Here is a 21,257-nt window from a genome sequence, read left to right on the forward strand (position 1 = left end):
TGGGAAATGGCCTTTACACACCTCATCCTCTCCTCCTGCTTTTGCACCTCGTTGACTACCAACTTCCTCCTTTGAGCTGGGGCTGCCTTGTGCCATGTAGGAGGAGCTGAACTGAGACCAAGACCCCCTCTTCCATGCTGAACTTGCCCAATGATATCACCAATTCGAAGGGCAGCCTTTGCATCTTGCACAGCTTTCTTTGCCGCCCACTTTCTTCCAGTTTTCAACACAGGTGCTGCTTCCCTTACGCATTTGTCGCGTGACTCTACTAATGTCATTTCCAGTCTGACCTTGGCGCACTTAAACTCCTCGGTTAGAGCGGAGACTGGTAGCTGCAGAATTCCTTTACCATAAAGTCCCACTCTGCTGAGGCAGCGTGGAACTCCCAACCATTTCCTGATGTATGAACTGATTAAAGCTTCCAGCTTCTCTACTGTTGTCAAAGAAACCTCATACACAGTCAGTGGCCACAGCAACCTCGGCAGTAGACCAAACTGAAAGCACCAGAGTTTTAGTTTGCCTGGTAGAGCGCAGCTGTCTATGCTCTTCAACCCTTCCACTGCTTGTTGTCTAACTTCTCCCACACGAACTGTGTCCTTTAGATCCCCGTCGTACCATCTCCCAAGACTCTTCACTGGCTTCTCAGACACTGTTGGTATTGCCTCACCATTAATGAAGAATGTTTTATCTACTACTTTGCCTTTGATTATAGAGATGCTCCTTGATTTAGTGGGCTTGAATTGCATTCGTGCCCATTCAATATTATTGGTTAATTTGCCCAATAAACGATTAGTGCAGGCTACTGTTGTAGTCATGGTTGTCATGTCATCCATGTATGCTCGAATTGGTGGTAGTCGCATTCCAGAAGCCAAGCGCTCTCCTCCGACTACCCATTTTGATGCCCTAATGATTACTTCCATTGCCATGGTAAAAGCCAGTGGAGAAATGGTGCATCCTGCCATTATTCCAACCTCTAGGCATTGCCATGTAGTGCTGAATTCTGAAGTTGAAAAACTAAATTGCAAATCTCCAAAGTAGGCTTTCACTAAATTTGTTATTGTCATCGGTACACTAAACAAATCAAATGCTGCCCAAAGAAGTTCGTGTGGCACTGAACCATATGCATTAGCCAAATCCAGGAATGTCACATGGAGCTCCTTCCTCTCCTTTTTGGCTGATTGAATTTGTTGCCAGATCACATTGATGTGTTCTAAGCATCCTGGGAAACCTGGAATGCCCGCTTTTTGTATTGAAGTGTCAATGAAGCAGTTCTTTAATAGGTAAGTTGACAATCTCTGAGCAATAATGCTGAAGAAAATCTTGCCTTCAACGTTTAATAGGGAAATGGGACGAAACTGACTGATGCTTGTAGAATCTTTTTCTTTAGGTATAAAGACTCCACCTGCTCGGCGCCATGCTCTTGGTACAACCTGTTTTTCCCATGCCACTTTCATCAATTTCCACAGAATTCGTAGAACTCCTGAAGCACTCTTGTACACTCTGTACGGAACTCCATTAGGCCCTGGAGATGATGAAGCCCTTGCTTTTTTCACAGCTTGCTCTACTTCTCTCCACTTAGGTGCACAGTCCTCCATTTGGTATTCTGGTGGATTGATAGGTGGGATGTCTGACGGAATTGACATAGGCTCCTGCCTTTTTGAATCTGTATGTGTTTCCTCCAAATATCTCTCCAGCTCAACCTTAGATGCTTTTAGTGTGCCATTCTTCTCACTGGTGAATAACTTCTTTACAAATTTGAATGGGTCTTTATAAAAGTTAGCTCTCGCACGCTCCTTCTTTTTGTAGCGTTTCCGTAGGCGCTCAGCTCTGCGCAATGTTGCAAGCTTATCTTTTATGGCCCTTTGTAAGAGATTGAGTCCCTCCTTCTGACTTTGTTCTGCTCTTCTCCATTGCTTCCTCAGCTGTCTCCTTTCTCTAACTAAGCCTTCAATCTCCTGCAGCCGTCTAGACTTTCCAGGAATAGTATGTACTTTTTCCTTCCTTTTTTCAACTCCAAACCTCTCACTTCCATATGCGTAGATGATGTCCCCAAATTTATCCAGCTTCTTTTCAACTGTTCCACTTAATCTTCCCAATGCAAAGCAGAGATCTGTGTTTACTGTGTCCCATTCAGTTTTCTCACAAGCTCTTGGCCATTTAACTCCAGGCCTGTGCCCTTTGAGGTTCTTTTCTCTCTTATGCTGATTTGTCTGACCGGGTTCACAAGGATCATTAGGTTCATCACTAACTGTGTCCATGCAAGTCCTCCTCACGTCTATGACAGGGGTGCTGATATCCTGCGAACTGTGGTTTGCTTCCTGTCGCTGGATTTCATTCGACTGACTTGACTGGCTTCGTAAGAAGTACTGATCAATGCGAGGCCCTTGTCCCTTCTCCCTCAAGCATTTCATTTTCCCTTGATGAATCTTCAAACCCCTGACCGTTGTCGCCTTGCTCCAGCCGCAGACACAAACCTGGAGCTCCATGTCTTTGCTAACTGCAGATCTTGAACTAGTCTTTTGTGAAGTACTCTCCATACTCATATCCGTTTCCGTTCCTAAGTCGTTAACCGTGTTGTCCAACGTTGAGTCATCTTCCGCCCCCGCTCTCGCAGACTCTAGGGGTATTTTCCTTTTTAATTTCTTAGAAGCCTTGGGCGGGTGTCTCCAGCATCCTGTAAGCACAGAGGTGGATACTGCCAACAAGGGTAGCTAACCCTTACCAGCCCCAATGGAGTCTTTCCTCCTGTCAGCTGTCTCTCCAGGCTGTCACTAGGTCTTTCCCTTGTTGCCAGCTGCACTATTCACAGCAGTCACTGGACGTATCCAGATCTTCATGATTTCCATTACACGAGAGTAGATGTTAAAACTTCATGCTGATTTGAACTTGGCTCTCGCCAAGATAAGCACCAACTAAGACGTAGCTTTACAGTAAACTAATGTGATCCATATGTGTCTCCATCCATTTATGTTTCCTTCCATATGATGATAGATATCCTTCTGTTTGGTATTGACGGCTGAAGTGTAATGCTGGCTCCAGGGATCAGCTTATTTTGCCTCCCTGGCGCATCAGCACACACAACGGCTGTGATGCTGGCTCCGGGATCAACCATATTGCGGCCTCCCCAGCGCATCACCATGACAACTGTCTGGATTGAGCTAAGTAGGGTACATCTCTGGGGTCTTCAAGTGGGCACCTTCCATCCTCAGTGTTTCGTCGACTAGCCCACGACACCTCAAGAGGGCTCGACGGTGATGCTGGCGTCCCAGCATCACCCCCCTCCGTCCCCCACTCAACTCAGCCCAGCTTACTTTCCTGTACATCAGCGTTTCTTTCTTTCTATTGTGCTTGAGATCCCCAGCCAGAATCTTTTCGTCTCAACCACAGCCAGTTGCTGCTCCTCTCTGCTGCTTCAGCTAAGTTCTTCACTGTGCGACGCAACTCTTGGCCGCTGAATCCGACGTCTCTGAGAAACCGGGTTGTAGAGTGTGCCACAAATCCTCGACAACCCACTTCCACTGGGTAAACCCGGACTCTCCATCCTCGCTGTTCCGCTTCAGTGGCTAGTTGAGCATACCGCAGTTTCTTCCTCTCTTCCCTTGTTGCCAGCTGCACTATTCACAGCAGTCACTGGACGTATCCAGATCTTCATGATTTCCATTACACGAGAGTAGATGTTAAAACTTCATGCTGATTTGAACTTGGCTCTCGCCAAGATAAGCACCAACTAAGACGTAGCTTTACAGTAAACTAATGTGATCCATATGTGTCTCCATCCATTTATGTTTCCTTCCATATGATGATAGATATCCTTCTGTTTGGTATTGACGGCTGAAGTGTAATGCTGGCTCCAGGGATCAGCTTATTTTGCCTCCCTGGCGCATCAGCACACACAACGGCTGCGATGCTGGCTCCGGGATCAACTTAATGTTGCAGGTGATGAACACAAAGGACATGAGGGATCCTCTCCTACCCAGATGTTTAGGTTCTGTGGTGATGGGAGAACATCATATGTTGACCTGATGAGGAAACTGATCCTGCTCTGTTCCATTGACCATAGGTCTTGCCAGCCAATCTTGCGTTGTTCCACACTCTCCCACCTCATCCATTCTCCCTGCTTGGCCTGGGAAATGGCCTTTACACACCTCATCCTCTCCTCCTGCTTTTGCACCTCGTTGACTACCAACTTCCTCCTTTGAGCTGGGGCTGCCTTGTGCCATGTAGGAGGAGCTGAACTGAGACCAAGACCCCCTCTTCCATGCTGAACTTGCCCAATGATATCACCAATTCGAAGGGCAGCCTTTGCATCTTGCACAGCTTTCTTTGCCGCCCACTTTCTTCCAGTTTTCAACACAGGTGCTGCTTCCCTTACGCATTTGTCGCGTGACTCTACTAATGTCATTAATAGATCAATGAGTAGTTAGCCATTTTAACTTAGATACTTTAAATTGTGTGTGAAGTGTGAAAAGTCTGATATTATGCTTTGGAATGAAGTAAAAGTTTTTCAAAATGAAAATAATCAGACAAAGTACAGATACTTCAAAAAATGTACTTCAGTACAGTAATGAAGTAAAACTACTGTGTTATTGTCCGAGACTGCAGTAAACATTTCTACTTTTTTGCTTCATTTAGAACTGTTTTCAGTGGCAATATTGTGTCTAAAATGCAATTCTGCTCATTAATTAATAAAGGATCAAATCACTACTGGCAACTTGGCTATGTAGTAAATTTAAATTTATGCATTTAGCAGATGCTTTTATCCAAAGCGACTTACATTGCATTCAGGCTAACAATTTTCTCCTAACATGTGTTCCATGAAATTCGAACCCCCAACATTGCGCTTGCTAAAGCAATGCTCTACCACTTGAGCTACAGGAACACTAGTAGAAATGCTTTTTTTAATTTTTTTATTTTTTAAATCAGTGCTATTTAGGGAAAATAGAAAAGGTCTGTGGCCTTCCATTTGCCAAAAATTTCAACACGCATAATATTCTTTTAGTTTCGGATCCAACTGTCTACAGACAGGAATACAAAAATCCAGAACTTCAATTTTAACAAAACCCCCGGAGCTGTCAAAAGTCTGCCAGATAATGCAAAATCACACATTTTGCATCATCCTGCAAGCATTTGCTGACAAATATACAGGGATATCTGAGTGCAGGTAACATGGAGAAAGAGTACACATTGTTTGTATACATGTACTGATGTATTAGCAATACAAAGTTGGCTGAAAATTGGCATATGTTATGTTAATTATTGTACAAATATTAAATACTTGAACCTGTATCCTTAGATATATATGAAAAATAAATCAATGTTGCATAAACGATACATGTAAATCCCAAACAAGTACTCCTGATTTTCTTGGTTGACCCTCTGTACAGCTAATTTGAAACACAAGAGCAAAGCTGTCTAATCATATATTCTCTGAAACAGTCTAATTTAGATCTTGACTCAACCAGAGACTGAGTGAATTCACTGAGTATTGCATCATGATCGAAGATGATCTTTCATCAGCATTATCTTAAAAGCTTTAGCTGTCAGCAAAACCACACCGATCTCATTGATGCAGTCCAGAAGCATCCTTCAATCAAACAACAAAACTCATAAGCTTCTGAATCCAGTACATCAAAGCATCATATTTCACAGCTCTTCAGCTTGACCATGCATAATTGTCCGGTGGGGCCCACAGGTTTGACAGGCTGATGGAATTATGCTTGACAGGTTTGAGGAAACTGTTGAATGCTGGTCTGTAGTGTCAGTGTCAGCACGTCTAAAAAGGAGCATCTCCCCTCATGGACAGATCCTTTATTTATATAACCTAATAATATTCATCATGTCTAATGGACATGATGACTAATTTGAAATGTTCCAGGAAGTGAAGTGTGCAAAGAGGAACTAATAGCCTTTTAAACAGAAGCCTTTATGATGTGAAATCTATTCATTTCTCTCCTCATTAGGTAAATTAGATGTATATGGTCCACTGAACGTGAGTGCTACGGGTCTATGCTTGGATATTAAAAAATAAAGAATTTTGGAGAGAGAGAAAGGAAGACACTTTTGGCTGTTTCAGTTCTCAGTCCCACATTCCTGTAAGACTCAAGTCAAGTCACCTTTATTTATATAGCGCTTTAAACAAAATACATTGCGTCAAAGCAACTGAACAACATTCATTAGGAAAACAGTGTGTCAATAATGCAAAATGATAGTTAAAGGCAGTTCATCATTGAATTCAGTGATGTCATCTCTGTTCAGTTTAAATAGTGTCTGTGCATTTATTTGCAATCAAGTCAACGATATCGCTGTAGATGAAGTGACCCCAACTAAGCAAGCCAGAGGCGACAGCGGCAAGGAACCAAAACTTCATCGGTGACAGAATGGAGAAAAAAACCTTGGGAGAAACCAGGCTGTTGGGGGGCCAGACGAAACCAGTAGTTCAATTCCAGGCTGCAGCAAAGTCAGATTTTGCAGAAGAATCATCTGTTTCCTGTGGTCTTGTCCTGGTGCTCCTCTGAGACTAGGTCTTTATAGGGGATCTGTATCTGGGGCTCTAGTTGTCCTGGTCTCCGCTGTCTTTCAGGGCATTAGAGGTCCTTTCTAGGTGCTGATCCACCATCTGGTCTGGTGTTACGTACGCTGCGCTTCGTAATTTTTGTGCGTATGTTGCTGCATACGCTTGTCGTGTATGTCTGTGTACTTTATTTGTTTCAGGTGTGAAGCTCGTTCGGAGAGTCTGCCTGTCAATCAGCTGACGTAGGATGCTGACGTCTGGATCGCGCCACCAATCGCCTGTCGCCGGGTAGTTTATGAATGGCTCTAACTTCAATAGCGAAAACAGACTCTGGGTTGGGAAAAGAGTTTGCACACGCTGTGAAGACGGTTCTCTTGTTCGAGAGACCAGTCTGAGCGACTGATCATTGTTTGGGGCTCGCTGCTTTTGTGATCTTGCAGTTAGATCTCTTTGTTTGTGCTTGAATGCGTGTTGTGTTGCCCTTGGTGCGTGCTGACTGTTTGTTGCGGTCATGAGATCTTCATCTCAATTCCTCGTTCAACATTGTGCAGACTGACGGGAGAGGTTGTGAGTCAGGTAAGCAGGTTGCGACTTACATTTGCACACGTAGTTTACTGAGATGTATTAGATGCACTAGTGTTAGGAGTGGTGCTAATTATGTATGTTTTGGTTTTAGTTAGTATAGTTTAGTCATAGCGTCTTGTACGCTGAAGATGTTTCTTTCTACCTTTTTTGTTGATAGTGAGTTTAGTTCTTTAACTTTAGTCTTTTTACTTTTCTTGTTATATTCAGTTTTTTGATTTAAGCACCACTCTCTTGCTCCTTCCTCTTCCCCAGATTGTCTGTTGATCTGTTTACTCTTGTTACGTTGTACTAATTGTAAATACTCCTTACCTTATTATTCTCCATTATTATTATTTTTTTTCTTTGTTACTACTTCACTTTATTGCAGTTGAAGAATTAAAATCTTTCAACTCAGTTATGGATGGTTGTCTGTTCCTTTCCAATAGCAAATTCTCGTTACCATACTGACACACACATGCAAAACTCTTGTTACGTCTAATAATTCCTAGACAAATAACATCTAAATAACGAGGGACGTAACATCTGGATACGTACTGGATCCGGGTGACTGCAGTGACCCTCTGATCTGGATACAGACTGGATCTGGTGGCTACGGTGATCTCGGAATAAGAGAGAAACAGACAAATATTAGCGTAGATGCCATTCTTCTAATGATGTAGCAAGTACATAGGGTGTTATGGGAAGTGTTCTGGGTTCCGGTTTACCTAATTATTGCAGCCTAAAAATCCTTTAACGGATTTGGATATTAAAAGCATATTAGTATGTTATGTGTAAGCCAGGTTAAAGAGATGGGTCTTTAAAGGGAAGTCATGGCCTAATGGTTAGAGAGTCGGACTCCCAATCGAAAGGTTGTGAGTTCGAGTCCCGGGCCGGCAGGAATTGTGGGTGGGGGGAGTGCATGTACAGTTCTCTCTCCACCTTCAATACCACGACTTAGGTGCCCTTGAGCAAGGCATCGAACCCCCAACTGCTCCCCGGGCGCCGCAGCATAAATGGCTGCCCACTGCTCCGGGTGTGTGCTCACAGTGTGTGTGTGTGTTCACTGCTCTGTGTGTGTGCGTTTCGGATGGGTTAAATGCAGAGCACAAATTCTGAGTATGGGTCACCATACTTGGCTGAATGTCACTTCACTTTATCTAGATTTAAACTGCAAGAGTGTGTCTGCCTCCCGAACAATGTTAGGTAGGTTATTCCAGAGTTTAGGCGCCAAATAGGAAAGGATCTGCCGCCAGCAGTTGATTTTGAGATTCTAGGTATTATCAAATTGCCTGAGTTTTGAGAACGTAGCGAACGTACAGGATTATAATGTAAAAGGAGCTCATTCAAATACTGAGGTGCTAAACCATTCAGGGCTTTATAAGTAATAAGCAATATTTTAAAATCTATACAATGTTTGATAGGGAGCCAGTGCAGTGTTGACAGTACCGGGCTAATATGGTCATACTTCCTGGTTCTAGTAAGAACTCTTGCTGCTGCATTTTGGACTAGCTGTAGTTTTTTTGTTTAATAAGCGTGCAGAACAACCACCCAATAAAGCATTACAATAATCTAACCTTGAGGTCATAAATGCATGGATAAACATTTCTGCATTTGACATTGAGAGCATAGGCCATACTTTAGATATATTTTTGAGATGGAAAAATGCAGTTATACAAATGCTAGAAACGTGGCTTTCTAAGGAAAGATTGCGATCAAATAGCACACCTAGGTTCCTAACTGATGACGAAGAATTGACAGAGCAGCCATCAAGTCTTAGACAGTGTTCTAGGTTATTACAATCAGAGTTTTTAGGTCCTATAATTAACACCTCTGTTTTTTCAAAATTTAGCAGTAAGAAATTACTCGTCATCCAGTTTTTTATATCGACTATGCATTCCATTAGTTTTTCAAATTGGTCTGTTTCACCGGGCCACGAAGAAATATAAAGCTGAGTATCTTCAGCATAACAGTAAAAGCTAACACCATGTTTCCTGATGATATCTCCCAAGGGTAACATATAAAGCATGAAGAGTAGCGGCCCTAGTACTGAGCCTTGAGGTACTCCATACTGCACTTGTGATCGATATGATACATCTTCATTCACTGCTACGAACTGATGGCGGTCATATAAGTACGGTTTAAACCATGCTAACGCACTTCCAGTAATGCCAACAAAGTACTATGATATGGTCTAAATCCTGACTGGAAATCCTCACATATACCATTTTTCTCTAAGAATTAATATAATGGTGAGGATACCACCTTTTCTAGTATCTTGGACAGAAAAGGGAGATTCGAGATTGGTCTATAATTAACTAGTTCTTTGGGGTCAAGTTGTGGTTTTTTGATGAGAGGCTTAATAACAGCCAGTTTGAAGGTTTTGGGGACATATCCTAATGACAATGAGGAATTTATAATAGTCAGAAGAGGATCTATGACTTCTGGAAGCACCTCTTTTAGGAGCTTAGATGGTATAGGGTCTAACATACATGTTGTTGGTTTAAATGATTTAACAAGTTTATACAATTCTTCCTCTCCTATAGTAGATAATGAGTGGAACTGTTCCTCAGGGGGTCTATAGTGCACTGTCTGATGCGATACTGTAGCTGACGGCTGAATGGTTGCAATTTTATCTCTAATAGTATCGATTTTAGAAGTAAAGTAGTTCATAAAGTCATTACTGCTGTGGTGTTGGGAAATGTCAACACTTGTTGAGGCTTTATTTTTCGTTAATTTAGCCACTGTATTGAATAAATACCTGGGGTTATGTTTGTTTTCTTCTAAAAGAGAAGAAAAGTAATCGGATCTAGCAGTTTTTAATGCTTTTCTGTAGGATAGGTTACTTTCCCGCCAAGCCAAACGAAATACCTCTAGTTTTGTTTTCTTCCAGCTGCGCTCCATTTTTCGGGCTGCTCTCTTTAGGGTGCGACTCCAAGCCAAACGAAATACCTCTAGTTTTGTTTTCCTCCAGCTGCGCTCCATTTTTCGTGCTGCTCTCTTTAGGGTGCGACTATGCTCATTATACCATGGTGTCAAACTGTTTTCCTTAACCTTCTTTAAGCGTAAAGGAGCAACTGTATTTAAAGTGCTAGAAAAGAGAGAGTCCATAGTTTCTGTTACATCATCAAGTTGTTCTGAGGTTTTGGATATGCTAATGAATTTGGATACATCAGGAAGAAAACTTAAAAAGCAGTCTTTTGTGGTAGAAGTGATGGTTCTACCATACTTGTAACAAGAAGTAGAATTTGCAATTTTGGCTATATGAAGTTTGCACAAAACTAAATAATGATCTGAGATATCATCACTTGGCTGCATAATTTCAACACTATCAACATCAATTCCATGTGACAGTATTAAATCTAGAGTATGATTTCAACAATGAGTAGGTCCTGAAACGTATTGTCTAACCCCAATAGAGTTCAGAATGTCTATTAATGCTGATCCCAATGCATCTTTTTCATTATCAACATGGATATTAAACTCACCAATTATTAAAACTTTATCTGCAGCCAGAACTAACTCGGATGTAAAATAACCAAACTCTTTAATAAAGTCTGTATGGTGCCCTGGTGGCCTGTATACAGTAGCCAGTACAAACATAACAGGGGATTTATCATTAATATATGTTTCTCTGGATAGTGTCATGTGAAGCACCATTACTTCAAACGAGTTATACTTGAAGCCTGCACTCTGAGAAATGCTGAAAACGTTGTTATAAATTAAACCAACACCTCCCCCTTTGCCCTTTAGACGCGGCTCATGTTTATAACAGTAATCTTGGGGGGTGGACTCTAATCTAATATTCAATAAGCCAAGCTTTATCATTTGTTTATCCATATTGCATCTGTTTTTTATTTGTTGAACCTCAATTAAATTGTTAATCTTAACTTTGTTTGGACGTTTTTTTGTATTTTCTAGTTCGGGGAACAGACACAGTCTCTATAGTGTGATATCTAGGTGAAAGAGTCTCTATGTGCTGAGAATTAGCTGATCTCTGTGACGTGAGGCAGCTAGCAGACGGTCGGTTTAGCCAGTCTGTCTGCTTCCTGACCTGGGGCCCAGTTAGTCAAGTATAAACACTAAGACTATTTGCCATATTTCTAGAGAAGAGTGGCACCACCCCAGGAGGGATGAAGACCATCTCTTTTCAACAGGTCAGGTCTGCCCCAAAAGCTCGTCCAATTGTCTATGAAACCTATGTTATTCTGTGGGCACCACTTAGACATCCAGCCATTGAGTGATGACAATCTGCTATGCATCTCGTCACCACGGTAAGCAGGGAGGGGACCAGAGCATATAACAGTGTCTGACATCGTGCTTGCAAGTTCATACACCTCTTTAATGTTATTTTTAGTGATCCCCGACTGGCGAAGTCGAACATCATTAGCGCCAGCATGAATAACAATCTTACTGTATTTACGTTTAGCATTAGCCAGCACTTTTAAATTTGCCAAGATGTCAGGTGCTCTGGCTTCCGGTAAACATTTGACTATGGTGGCTGGTGTCTCTATATTCACGTTCCGTACAATAGAATCACCAATAACTAGAGCACTTTCATCAGGTTTCTCAGTGGGTGCATCACTGAGTGGGGAGAACCTGTTTAATGTTTTGATCGGAACAGAAGAGCGGTGTTTTGACCCACGACTACGCTGCCTCACTGTCACCCAGTTGCCCTGCTGCAGGGGCTCTGTTGCCGGAACCTGACAACGTACAGGAATCCCTGAGCTAGATGCATCCAAAGCCGTATCTAGAGCCCTAACATTCTTACTGTCCTCAATTAAAGTTTGGAATGCGTGCCTCTAATTCTGAAATCTTCTCTGTCAGCCTAACTATTTCCCTGCATTTATCACATGTGAATCCCTCATCTGCGACAGAGATAGATAAATTCTACATGTGACAAGAGGTGCAAATAACAATAGCAGGAGAAGCCATTACTCACCGTGCTTGATGAAATATTCTTACTGAGGTTGTTTGATGAACTTGTGAAAAACTGGAGCGAGAGAGAGGAGACGTGAAAAAACAGCGATAGGTTCGAATGAAAACGCTAATGACAAGCTAACGAGTGCAAACGCTTTGTAGGTGTACTGCACTCACGGATATAAAAATAAAAGTGAACGATCAAAATTAATCTGATAAGATTGATCGATAATATCAGAAATATGGTGTGAATTAAGTTATATTTTATCACTTTAAAAAAACAGAGAGTGATAGTAAGATAAAGATTCTAGAGAAAAAAAAATAAAAACAGCTAAAAATTCTTTCACATTATTGCTCTTTTCAACTCTCAACAATCTTGTTTAGATGTAGAATTCTTACTTTCTTATTTATTTATGTTTATTTTTCATCAGTGAAACACGCGTGAAAATAGACAGGAGTGAGAGAATGGGTGGGTTTGATTAGGACTTTACCCAGATCTGACCCGAATCTGGGTCTCCGTGAGCCAACAGCTCTCACATGTTTTGCAAGTTGTTTAGAATGAGACTGACACCATTTTCTTCACATTATAAGATTGTTTTTATTGCATTTATGCCAAATGCAAAAATGTAAATTAGTAATCAATGGCAGAATTTTCATTTTGGGGTCAAATAACCTTTTAAAATGAGAAGCATCTATCCAAAGCAACTTGCAGTACATTTAAAGGTATGCGATTTTTATCAGATCATTCATATCCTATAAATCTAAATATTTACAACTGTTTGACAGTACAGCACATTGTACACATGGTAACATCATGTAGTAAATGTACAGCCTTTGAAGGTTTAATAAGCTTGTTGAGCAGGGTTGGGTCCCCCCAAAAGTCCTAGCACAATTTGAACTCTGAATAGATATCTTTGAGGACAACATCCATGCCAAATGGACTTAAATAGCTCCAATACATGCCCAGAAGTTTCCAATACAAGACCTTGATTAGCTCCTTTAGGTAGGTTTAATTAAAGTTGGATCTCAATTCTGCTGGATTAGACAACCCTACGCCCATCATATAAAATGTGCTGAAAGAACAGCATGTTTGCTTGAAGTTATTCTGTGCCTCCTGCTCTCGTCAGTAAATGTTTCCATTTCAGTCTACTTAGAACAGTTCTCTAATCGTTCCCTGGGGATATTTGCAGAGGCACTTAGAAGTCCACAGTTGACAGCAGAATGAATAATGGTCCGGTTATCCAGACATCATTAACGCTTTAATAATTTTCAAAGACAGATAAGCATATTACACACATGGGCTCCCAGAATGCATTCTGAATGTTTCATCCAAATGGCACCTAAAATTATCTTCTTCCATATTTCTTTCTGGTTCTCCATATATTTTCTAACCATTTTTAGGTCGGAGCCGGAAACAAGACCACTGTCTGCGGGAAGACTTGTACCCTCTGGTGGAGTCCGAGCCCTGTCCGTGTGAGGAGTTTGTTTCTCAGCCATATGGTAATTGGTCATCTTGTATCCTATCGGAAACCCCAGCACAAGGATCCCTCCAGGGATGGAGGGGTCGGCGAGAGGCAAGTGACTGCGGGCAGGGATTGCGTTATCGTGCCGTGGTCTGTCTGGACCATGAAGCCCACCTGGTAACCCCAGACCACTGCAGTGAATCAGGTTCGTCTATTCATTTCTATCTACCTTTTTCTCTCTTTCTCTCTCTCAGTAAAGAGCCAAGTAATTTTTCCTCGTCTGGGAAGGCAAGCAGTCATTAGTCAAATAGGAAGCTGTGGGCTGCCCTGAACTGTCAGTGTAAATTAAATGGAGGTTTCAGCATTGGCACCAGGTGTTTCTGCTAATGATATTAGAACTATGTTGAATGGCAGGGGCTCAGCCACTCTGATTGCTCTACATGCGCTTTCGCAGGTCTGGTGGAGGAGATTTGCCACATACCCTGCCCTCTGGACTGCAAGCTGAGCGACTGGTCGCCCTGGTCGGCCTGCAGCGCCTCCTGTGGCAGTGGGCTGAAAATCAGGTTCAAATGGCTACGGGAGAAGCCATTCAACGGTGGGCGGCCATGCCCCAAACTAGACCTGAAGAATCAGGTGAGATATGCGGTCCCAGTAGGGAAATAGTATCTCTGTGGGCTTCCACCGCCATATGGTGGATCATCAGTGAGAAGCGAGTAATGGAAATCGTTAGGCTCTATGATCGCAGGCATCATGATTCAGATAATCGCTCATGTAAACTGTTTCATTTAGGGCCTTTAACACATCCGTTTTTATTGAATGCCTGAAATATCCCCAACAGAATATATTTAAGCCGCCTAGAGAAACATTTAGCATTTTCAGCACGGTTAACATTCAACTCATTACCATTTCATTGGTTAATGCATGCCTCTTCATTAAGTGCAGTTTACCGAATGTACTTCAGCCTCTAAGCTAAAATATGAAAAAACACAATCTCCTCATCCTTTAAATAATCTCTCACAGCGAGAAAGCACAAAGGTGCTAACAAGTGTCCATGTAAATACTGTTCCCGATTGCTGTAGATTTGTGCTCTTTGCAGAAAAACATGCCCATTAGCGCAGACTGTCTTTTTTTTGGTCGCTCCTCTCCTCCTTTCACCATCAGCTAGTTAGGACAGTTTGTACAAGTGTGTTAAATGCTGTTTGCCAGACTATCTTGCTAAAGCACACATATGGGTCACATATTTTTCGATCACATATTTATGGGGCGGCAGTGGCTCAGTGGTTCATGTAGGTTGTCTACAAACCAGAAGGTTGGTGGTTCAATCCCCGGCTCCACCTGACCAAGTGTCGAGGTGTCCTTGAGCAAGACACCTAACCCTAGCTGCTCCCGACGAGCTGGATGGTGCCTTGAATGGGTGACACCGCAGTTGGTGTGTGAATGAATGGGTGAATGTGAGGCAAATTGTAAAGCGCTTTGGATGGCCATGTGGTCTGTTGAAAGCACTATATAAATGCAGTCCATTTAGCATTTACCATCTTGGTGATAGAAATGCTTATTTGGTCATTAATGATTGTTTGAGTCTGAGTTAGATATCAACGCATCTTCAAAAAACTAAAGAATAACATAAGCAAGGTACATTTGTCTATGAGTACATTTGCGACAGATTCCCAGATGGGTCTTGTTTTAAAGGGAAATCATATAAATGTGCTGTGTGTGCTGCAATGGGCTGCAGAGGACACGCTGGTTTCTAGAGGTCAGTATGCAGATGAGGCGTGTGTGCGTGAAAAATATTCAAATGCATTCTTTTGCTTGTGTTTATACAGATGGTTAAATGCCTACTAACAACTTTTATGGACCCACTGTTTAACAGGACCCAAAACACCCCTTTGCTAAAGGCAGAGTTTGCCTTGGCTAATGCCCCCTCCAATCTTTTGGGGTGGTGAACTTTCACTGTTAACATTTTGCAAACGGCTGCTCTGTGGTCTTGGCAGAAAGGCTGTGCAGCTGGCGGTTTTTGAAGCGGCCCACACTGCAAAGGTGTGGAGATTGAGATTTTTCATAAGTATAGTAGAAAGCCACCAGCAAAGCCACAGTGGATTTGTGTGTGTGAATGTGTTTGAGTTTGAGAGAGACCCTGATGAAAACTGTATAGCTTTGAGGATGCCCTCTTATAACTCAGAAGACTTAATGGAGTTCTCAGAAGGGTTTGATGGGAAATGTTGGAGTTCATATTGAAATCTCTGAATTTTGAATGCTGTCCGTGGTATCTTGATATATCTGAGAACATTTATTGGTTGAAACTGTTCTGATTCTGAAATGTTAGAGAAGACATTTTTTTGTTTCTTTACACTTCCATGAATTTGGCAGAAGCTTTTATGCAATGTGACAGAGCATTCAATATAAAATTTCATCAGTTTATGCATTCCTTGTGAATTGAACCCATGACCTTGGTGTTGCAACACAACTCTCCATTTGCTCTTTATTTAATCTGAATAGTGATAAAATTTAATAGTGTTAAAAATGTTAATGTTCTGTGTGCACAAAAGAATTATCATTATAAATGAATCAGTATTAATGTGAGAATAAATGTTTTAATGCACAACTGGGAAGCCTTAATTTTCAAATGTGTTGAAATTCTGTCTACATTTTGCTTCTCTAGACTCTAGATAATTTATCCACAAGACTCAGTGAAATGCACGTTTCAACAGCTGAATACATCACGTCTTTTGCACTCATATATCATCCATCAACACTCAATGTTTACATTAAATGTAAATAAATGACGTGTTCGTGTGTTTTTGTCCTTGTAAATGTAATTATCTGTTTTTCTCGTTTTAGATGTTTTTAGTTTGTTCTTGATTCAACATTTATTATCATTTTATGTGTCATGCATTTATTTTATTCTCTGATTCCTAGGGACCTTTCTATTTCAAGGGCTGGAGAGTGTAAGTCAGGGAGTATAAGAAAAGGAGAGTGAATGTCTTTGTGTTGAAACTTCTGGTCCAAGAAGAAATGAAAACCTTATTAGTGGAGTTTATGGATCGGATCGGCATGCTGAAAGCATTCAAATGTGATTCAAGACTGGTAAACATTTTCCTAAAAAAATCAGGTTGTGCACTATCAACACTTTAATTGACATTTCAGTATTGTCACATCAAATGCATTCTTTTGCAGCAGATCAGATCACATGTCTGGAGTTGGCTTTGATGTCGTTTTCTCTAGGTAAATTGATTGGAGTGGGACTAGGTAAAAAAAACTTTGTTAACATGGCGTGTTCCCTGTGAGCTTTGGCTTGTTATGTCTCTTTGATAACCTGTCTCTAGCTGTCTGGCCTCTACCTTTAACAAGCAAATCCTCACTTTTTCCCCAGTGCAGCTTTCTGCCGTGAGTCAAAGAGCAGGGCAGCACTCTGCATTCATTGATTATTTAGACTTTCAGGCATTACAGGCTCAGAGAGGCCTGTCACAATCACTAGAGTTCCAGCTCCTTTTTGCACTAGTAAACAGCTGACCATGTTCAAGACCAGAGCTGTCTTTCCACCACTTATCTATTGATCGGCTGTCTGAGATGTTTGCCTTATAAGGACATAACACGGAAGTAGGGCTGCATGGCTTTCATCCCGTCGCTCACAGCTGTGAGTGAGAACCCAACGCTCTAGGTTTCTCTCATTTTCTTTCTCCTTCATGGAAGGACAACTTATTTAAGCAGTAGTACAGCTTACCACACGTCAATCAAGGACATGCAGTGTTCCATCTCATTATGCCGATAAATGCTGATGATTCTAACCGTCTTTGCCCTGTGACTCTCTGCAGTCAGCGGCGCCGGTGGGAGGCAGGATGATGTGCGACCTTCTCCAGCTGTTTTCTGTTGCACCATTGCCCACTGTGAGTCACTCAAAAGTGAAGAGATTGATATTCTTATCTCACCTTCTCATGCTGTACAGACAATCAGCCACTGTGACGGGAGCAGGAGGAAGTTGTGCGTGAAGGGACGTCATTCCTATGCTGTGTCTTACTACTGATCTGAAAATTGAACTGTATGGGAACTGGCCACATTAGTGGCACACGCTCCTGATTCTTGATAACCACCTTAAAAAAAGAATTTGATTGGTTTAGCAATTGTTTTATAGGGATGTCACCATGTGTTTACTACCATGTCACTCATTATTTTCATGCAACACAAAAGGAGTTATTTAGCAGAATGTACAGGCTGCTCTTTTCCAAATAATGAAAGTAGATGTACTTTTGAACATAAGCTCATTGAAGGAAAGATGGAAGGATGGATATTCCAGACCGTTCTCATCCCAAGGCGTCATGTACTGACCCTTTTGACATTTCGTCAACATCCTACGCACATGGCACCCTCTAGCGTCAATATTAGAAGCAGATAAAAATGGGCCAGAAGGCGCCTCCTAGCGGTCTAACCCTCACCCTAACCCTAACCTTAACCCATAATCTGTGTCTCATATTGACGCTAGAGGGTGCCATATGCGTAGGATGTTGACGAAATGTCAAGAGGGTCAGTATATGACGCCTTGGGATGAGAATGCGTTAGATATTCACTTAACAAATTTATTGTAGAGCATCACATTATGTGGCATAAGAAGCCTGACTGGGAGCCTTAGTACTCAAACAATCTCTGTTTAGTTATTGACTGACCATGGCAGGCAACTGTCTTTGGTTTCGAACAGAACTTTTCATTGGTTTGTTTAGATACTTGAACAAAATTTGAGAGCACTTCTGTAACATTGATATTTCCTTGCTCCACTTATAAATAACTTCATGTACTTTATTACAGTGCCGTGCATAGCAGTATGAACCTCACATAATGTATATGACTTGTACTCATTTGTGTGAAATAGTCCATGTTTCTGAGTTGCTAGTGACATGTAATTTTCTGGCTCTCACTTTAATGTGTATCAAATGGTGATGTTTCTATCAGTTGCAACAGATGTAATTCTCCTTAGGGCTGGTGCAGTCTCCGCCGCAGTTTGAAGTCTGTTTTACCCGCAGCGGAGGGCTTTCTGCTAGATTAGCTGTGTAAAGAACATTCTTCTAGCCCACCTCCAGAGCTGGGTACCGTATGGTAGCCATCATGTGCACTGAGGCAGACTGTTCTGCTGATGAGATGAGCCTATGTTCACAAGGCTTGCATAATTTAACAACCTCTGTAAATCTGTGCTTAGAAACCAATCTCCCTATAAAACATATCTACCTCTCCCACAGCTTCTAAATGAAGCACGGTTTTAGCTGAGAACTAGACTTTTAGAAACCATCTTGTCATGCTTTTGTATACTGTCAGTGCTCTGCAAGATTATATGCGCTACAGCGTAGGGAAATATGATGAAAGTCTGTTGTTAAACCTCACAAGACATTATACTTCTGTGCATACAGATTTTTATCATATTACAGCATGTTACAATTATAATTAGATTAGTTTACAAAGCTACCTATTATTGGAAACATGCAGTGCATTGCTTAATACAGGTTCTTAATACTATTGCTTATGCAGATAATTATCTGTGTGTCCTGTGTTTTCCTTCTCTTTTATTTACAAAATAAATAGTAGTAAAATTAAAATTAAATGATTTTCAGTCATTGTTAGTTCATGTTCATTCACAGTGCATTAACTAATGTTAATAAGCACAACTTTTGATTTTATTAATGCATTAGAAAAATTTTGAAATTAACATTAACTAAGATAAATAAATGCTAGAAGTATTGTTAATTCTTAGCTTATGTTAACTATAGCAATTAACTAACATTGTCTATTTAACCTTATTGTAAAGTGTTACCAAATATGCTTATGCTTAAATATGTATTTCATTGTATTTAATAAACTCATTTTTATTTTTTGGAAAATGAACACTACATTTGCCAGAATTTAATGAGAGAGAGAAAAAAATATTTTTTTTATTTAGATCAAATACAAACAGCCTTTGTAAGCAAAAGAGACTTTAAAAAAAAATCTGAATGGTAGTGTAGATAAATTATTTAATATTAGTATATAATATATATTATTATGTGGTGGACATTTATTGATACTGTTAAATTCAGAGTTAAATCTTGTTTTGATGGCTTGTTTTGAATCTTTTTTTTTTTTGATTGGGGGTTCATATAAAGGAAGACTCTTGAGACTGACCGGTTAAAAATGTATGACATTTTCTTTTGTTAACTGGAAACAAGATTGGAAATAAGCAGATAAAAGCTGCTCTCCCCCTCACTGCCGCCTCCATAATTGGTGCAGAGTTCAGCCACTTACAGATGATGATATGTGTCACAGTTTTCAAGTGCATTTCAGGTAAAATATGTTGCTGCTTGCTGGTTATGGCCATAACTGCAGTGCTCTGCCCCCATGCTGAAACAATCACAGCTTCCTTTATTGAATTCAACAAAAATCAATACGTTTTTCTTTTAGGTCGTGTGTATATCTGGCATTTCCAACTGTGGGAAAATGTACTGTATTTGTGCCGAATGACTAGGCGAAAGAGATGTTATGCTTTGGTACTCCCTGTCAAATTGTTGACTTGGAGGTTTGTTTAGCAGAGAGGTCTTTGGAGATTGATGTTTTGATTTGGGCAAAAGCTGCTTCACTTCATTAATGAGTGGCCCACAGCGTTTTTCAGCATCTCTCTCACACACTCTCTCAAATGTGTTTGATGCCAGAGGAGCTGTTATTTATCTATGAGCTTGAATTGCATTTAGACTCATTTATAATCAGAGAACATTTCAACAAGAGGAGGCGTAAAAGGGTGAAAGATTCCTTGCTCGCAGTGACAATGCTAGCATTAGATTAGTGTCATCAAATCTTTATTTATCGCCACACAACCATGGAAGGTGGAATATGTTTCTGTGATATTTCGCATTAAGGAGCTTTATAATATATGTAGAAAGCTTTTAGCTTGCATTCCCCTCAGCAGCACTGTAAAAGTAATCCAAGCAACTTCAAAGTCCTCTGAAGCAGTTTGATCAGTTTGGTGTGATGCACTCAGTGAAACTTAAGTAGTTATTCACTCTTAAATCAAATCAAATTATTAACCAACTCATGTATACAGAACCAAAATTCAAATGCAATGACATCAAACCTCTAGACGTTAAATCACACAACCTGGGCGGAATTATTTCACATGGTTTAGAATGGTGTAAATTGAAAAAAAAATTGAAAATATTTGCAAACAATCCATTAATAGACACCAAAAAGCCTTTCAAATCTACAGCAGACATGATTGAAACCTTGAAGTGGCAGGTTGAGAAGATAAGTAGTCTGTTGACAGCCTGCTAACTTTTAACTTCAGTTAAAAGTAGTAAAAACCCATGTGGTTGGTGTTCGCACTCTTGTTCCTCCTCTGATAATCTGCTGTATCACACAGTCGTTCTGAATATGCAAATTGTTTGGTCCCCGATGGTGTGGTGCTCAATTTGCTCTTGGAGACTTTCCAGCTTTGTGAAAGTCCTCCTGCAGTCCAGATGGCCTGGAGCATTTAGCTATGATACAAAGGTTAGCCATCACTTTTATCAACTAATTAGAATAACGAAATGAGACCTGTGTGATGATATAAATAATAAATGGTCACTTGTCATCTGATAGCTATGGAATTCCCTTGTTGGGAAAAAAGGTCAGAAATGTAACTCTTGAGTGTTAATCCAATGAAAGCTGTTACGAATGAACAAAAGTCTCTACTCAAAGAGAACAGAAGAAACATTCATAACAAATAACAGGGATCCAAATAAGATCCCTGGAGTCCCCGCTCTCACTCCCAAGGCTTCAAAACACCAAAGATACTTTAAAGTATAAAGAGTAAG

General features: G+C 40.9%; 1 protein-coding gene across 1 annotated transcript in view; it reads left to right on the forward strand.

The window, feature by feature from the left end:
• The window catches only part of LOC132152809 (thrombospondin type-1 domain-containing protein 7B-like), a 272,917-nt gene that overhangs the window by 209,282 nt on the left and 42,378 nt on the right, over positions 1–21,257 (forward strand). Inside the window, exons 15-16 of the mRNA XM_059561707.1 lie at positions 13,394–13,660; positions 13,910–14,088. Of these exons, the coding sequence (XP_059417690.1) occupies positions 13,394–13,660; positions 13,910–14,088 (446 nt within the window). The remainder of the gene's footprint in view (positions 1–13,393; positions 13,661–13,909; positions 14,089–21,257) is intronic.

Source organism: Carassius carassius, chromosome 11 (genome assembly GCF_963082965.1).
Source record: "Carassius carassius chromosome 11, fCarCar2.1, whole genome shotgun sequence".
In the NCBI taxonomy this organism is placed as follows: domain Eukaryota; kingdom Metazoa; phylum Chordata; class Actinopteri; order Cypriniformes; family Cyprinidae; genus Carassius; species Carassius carassius.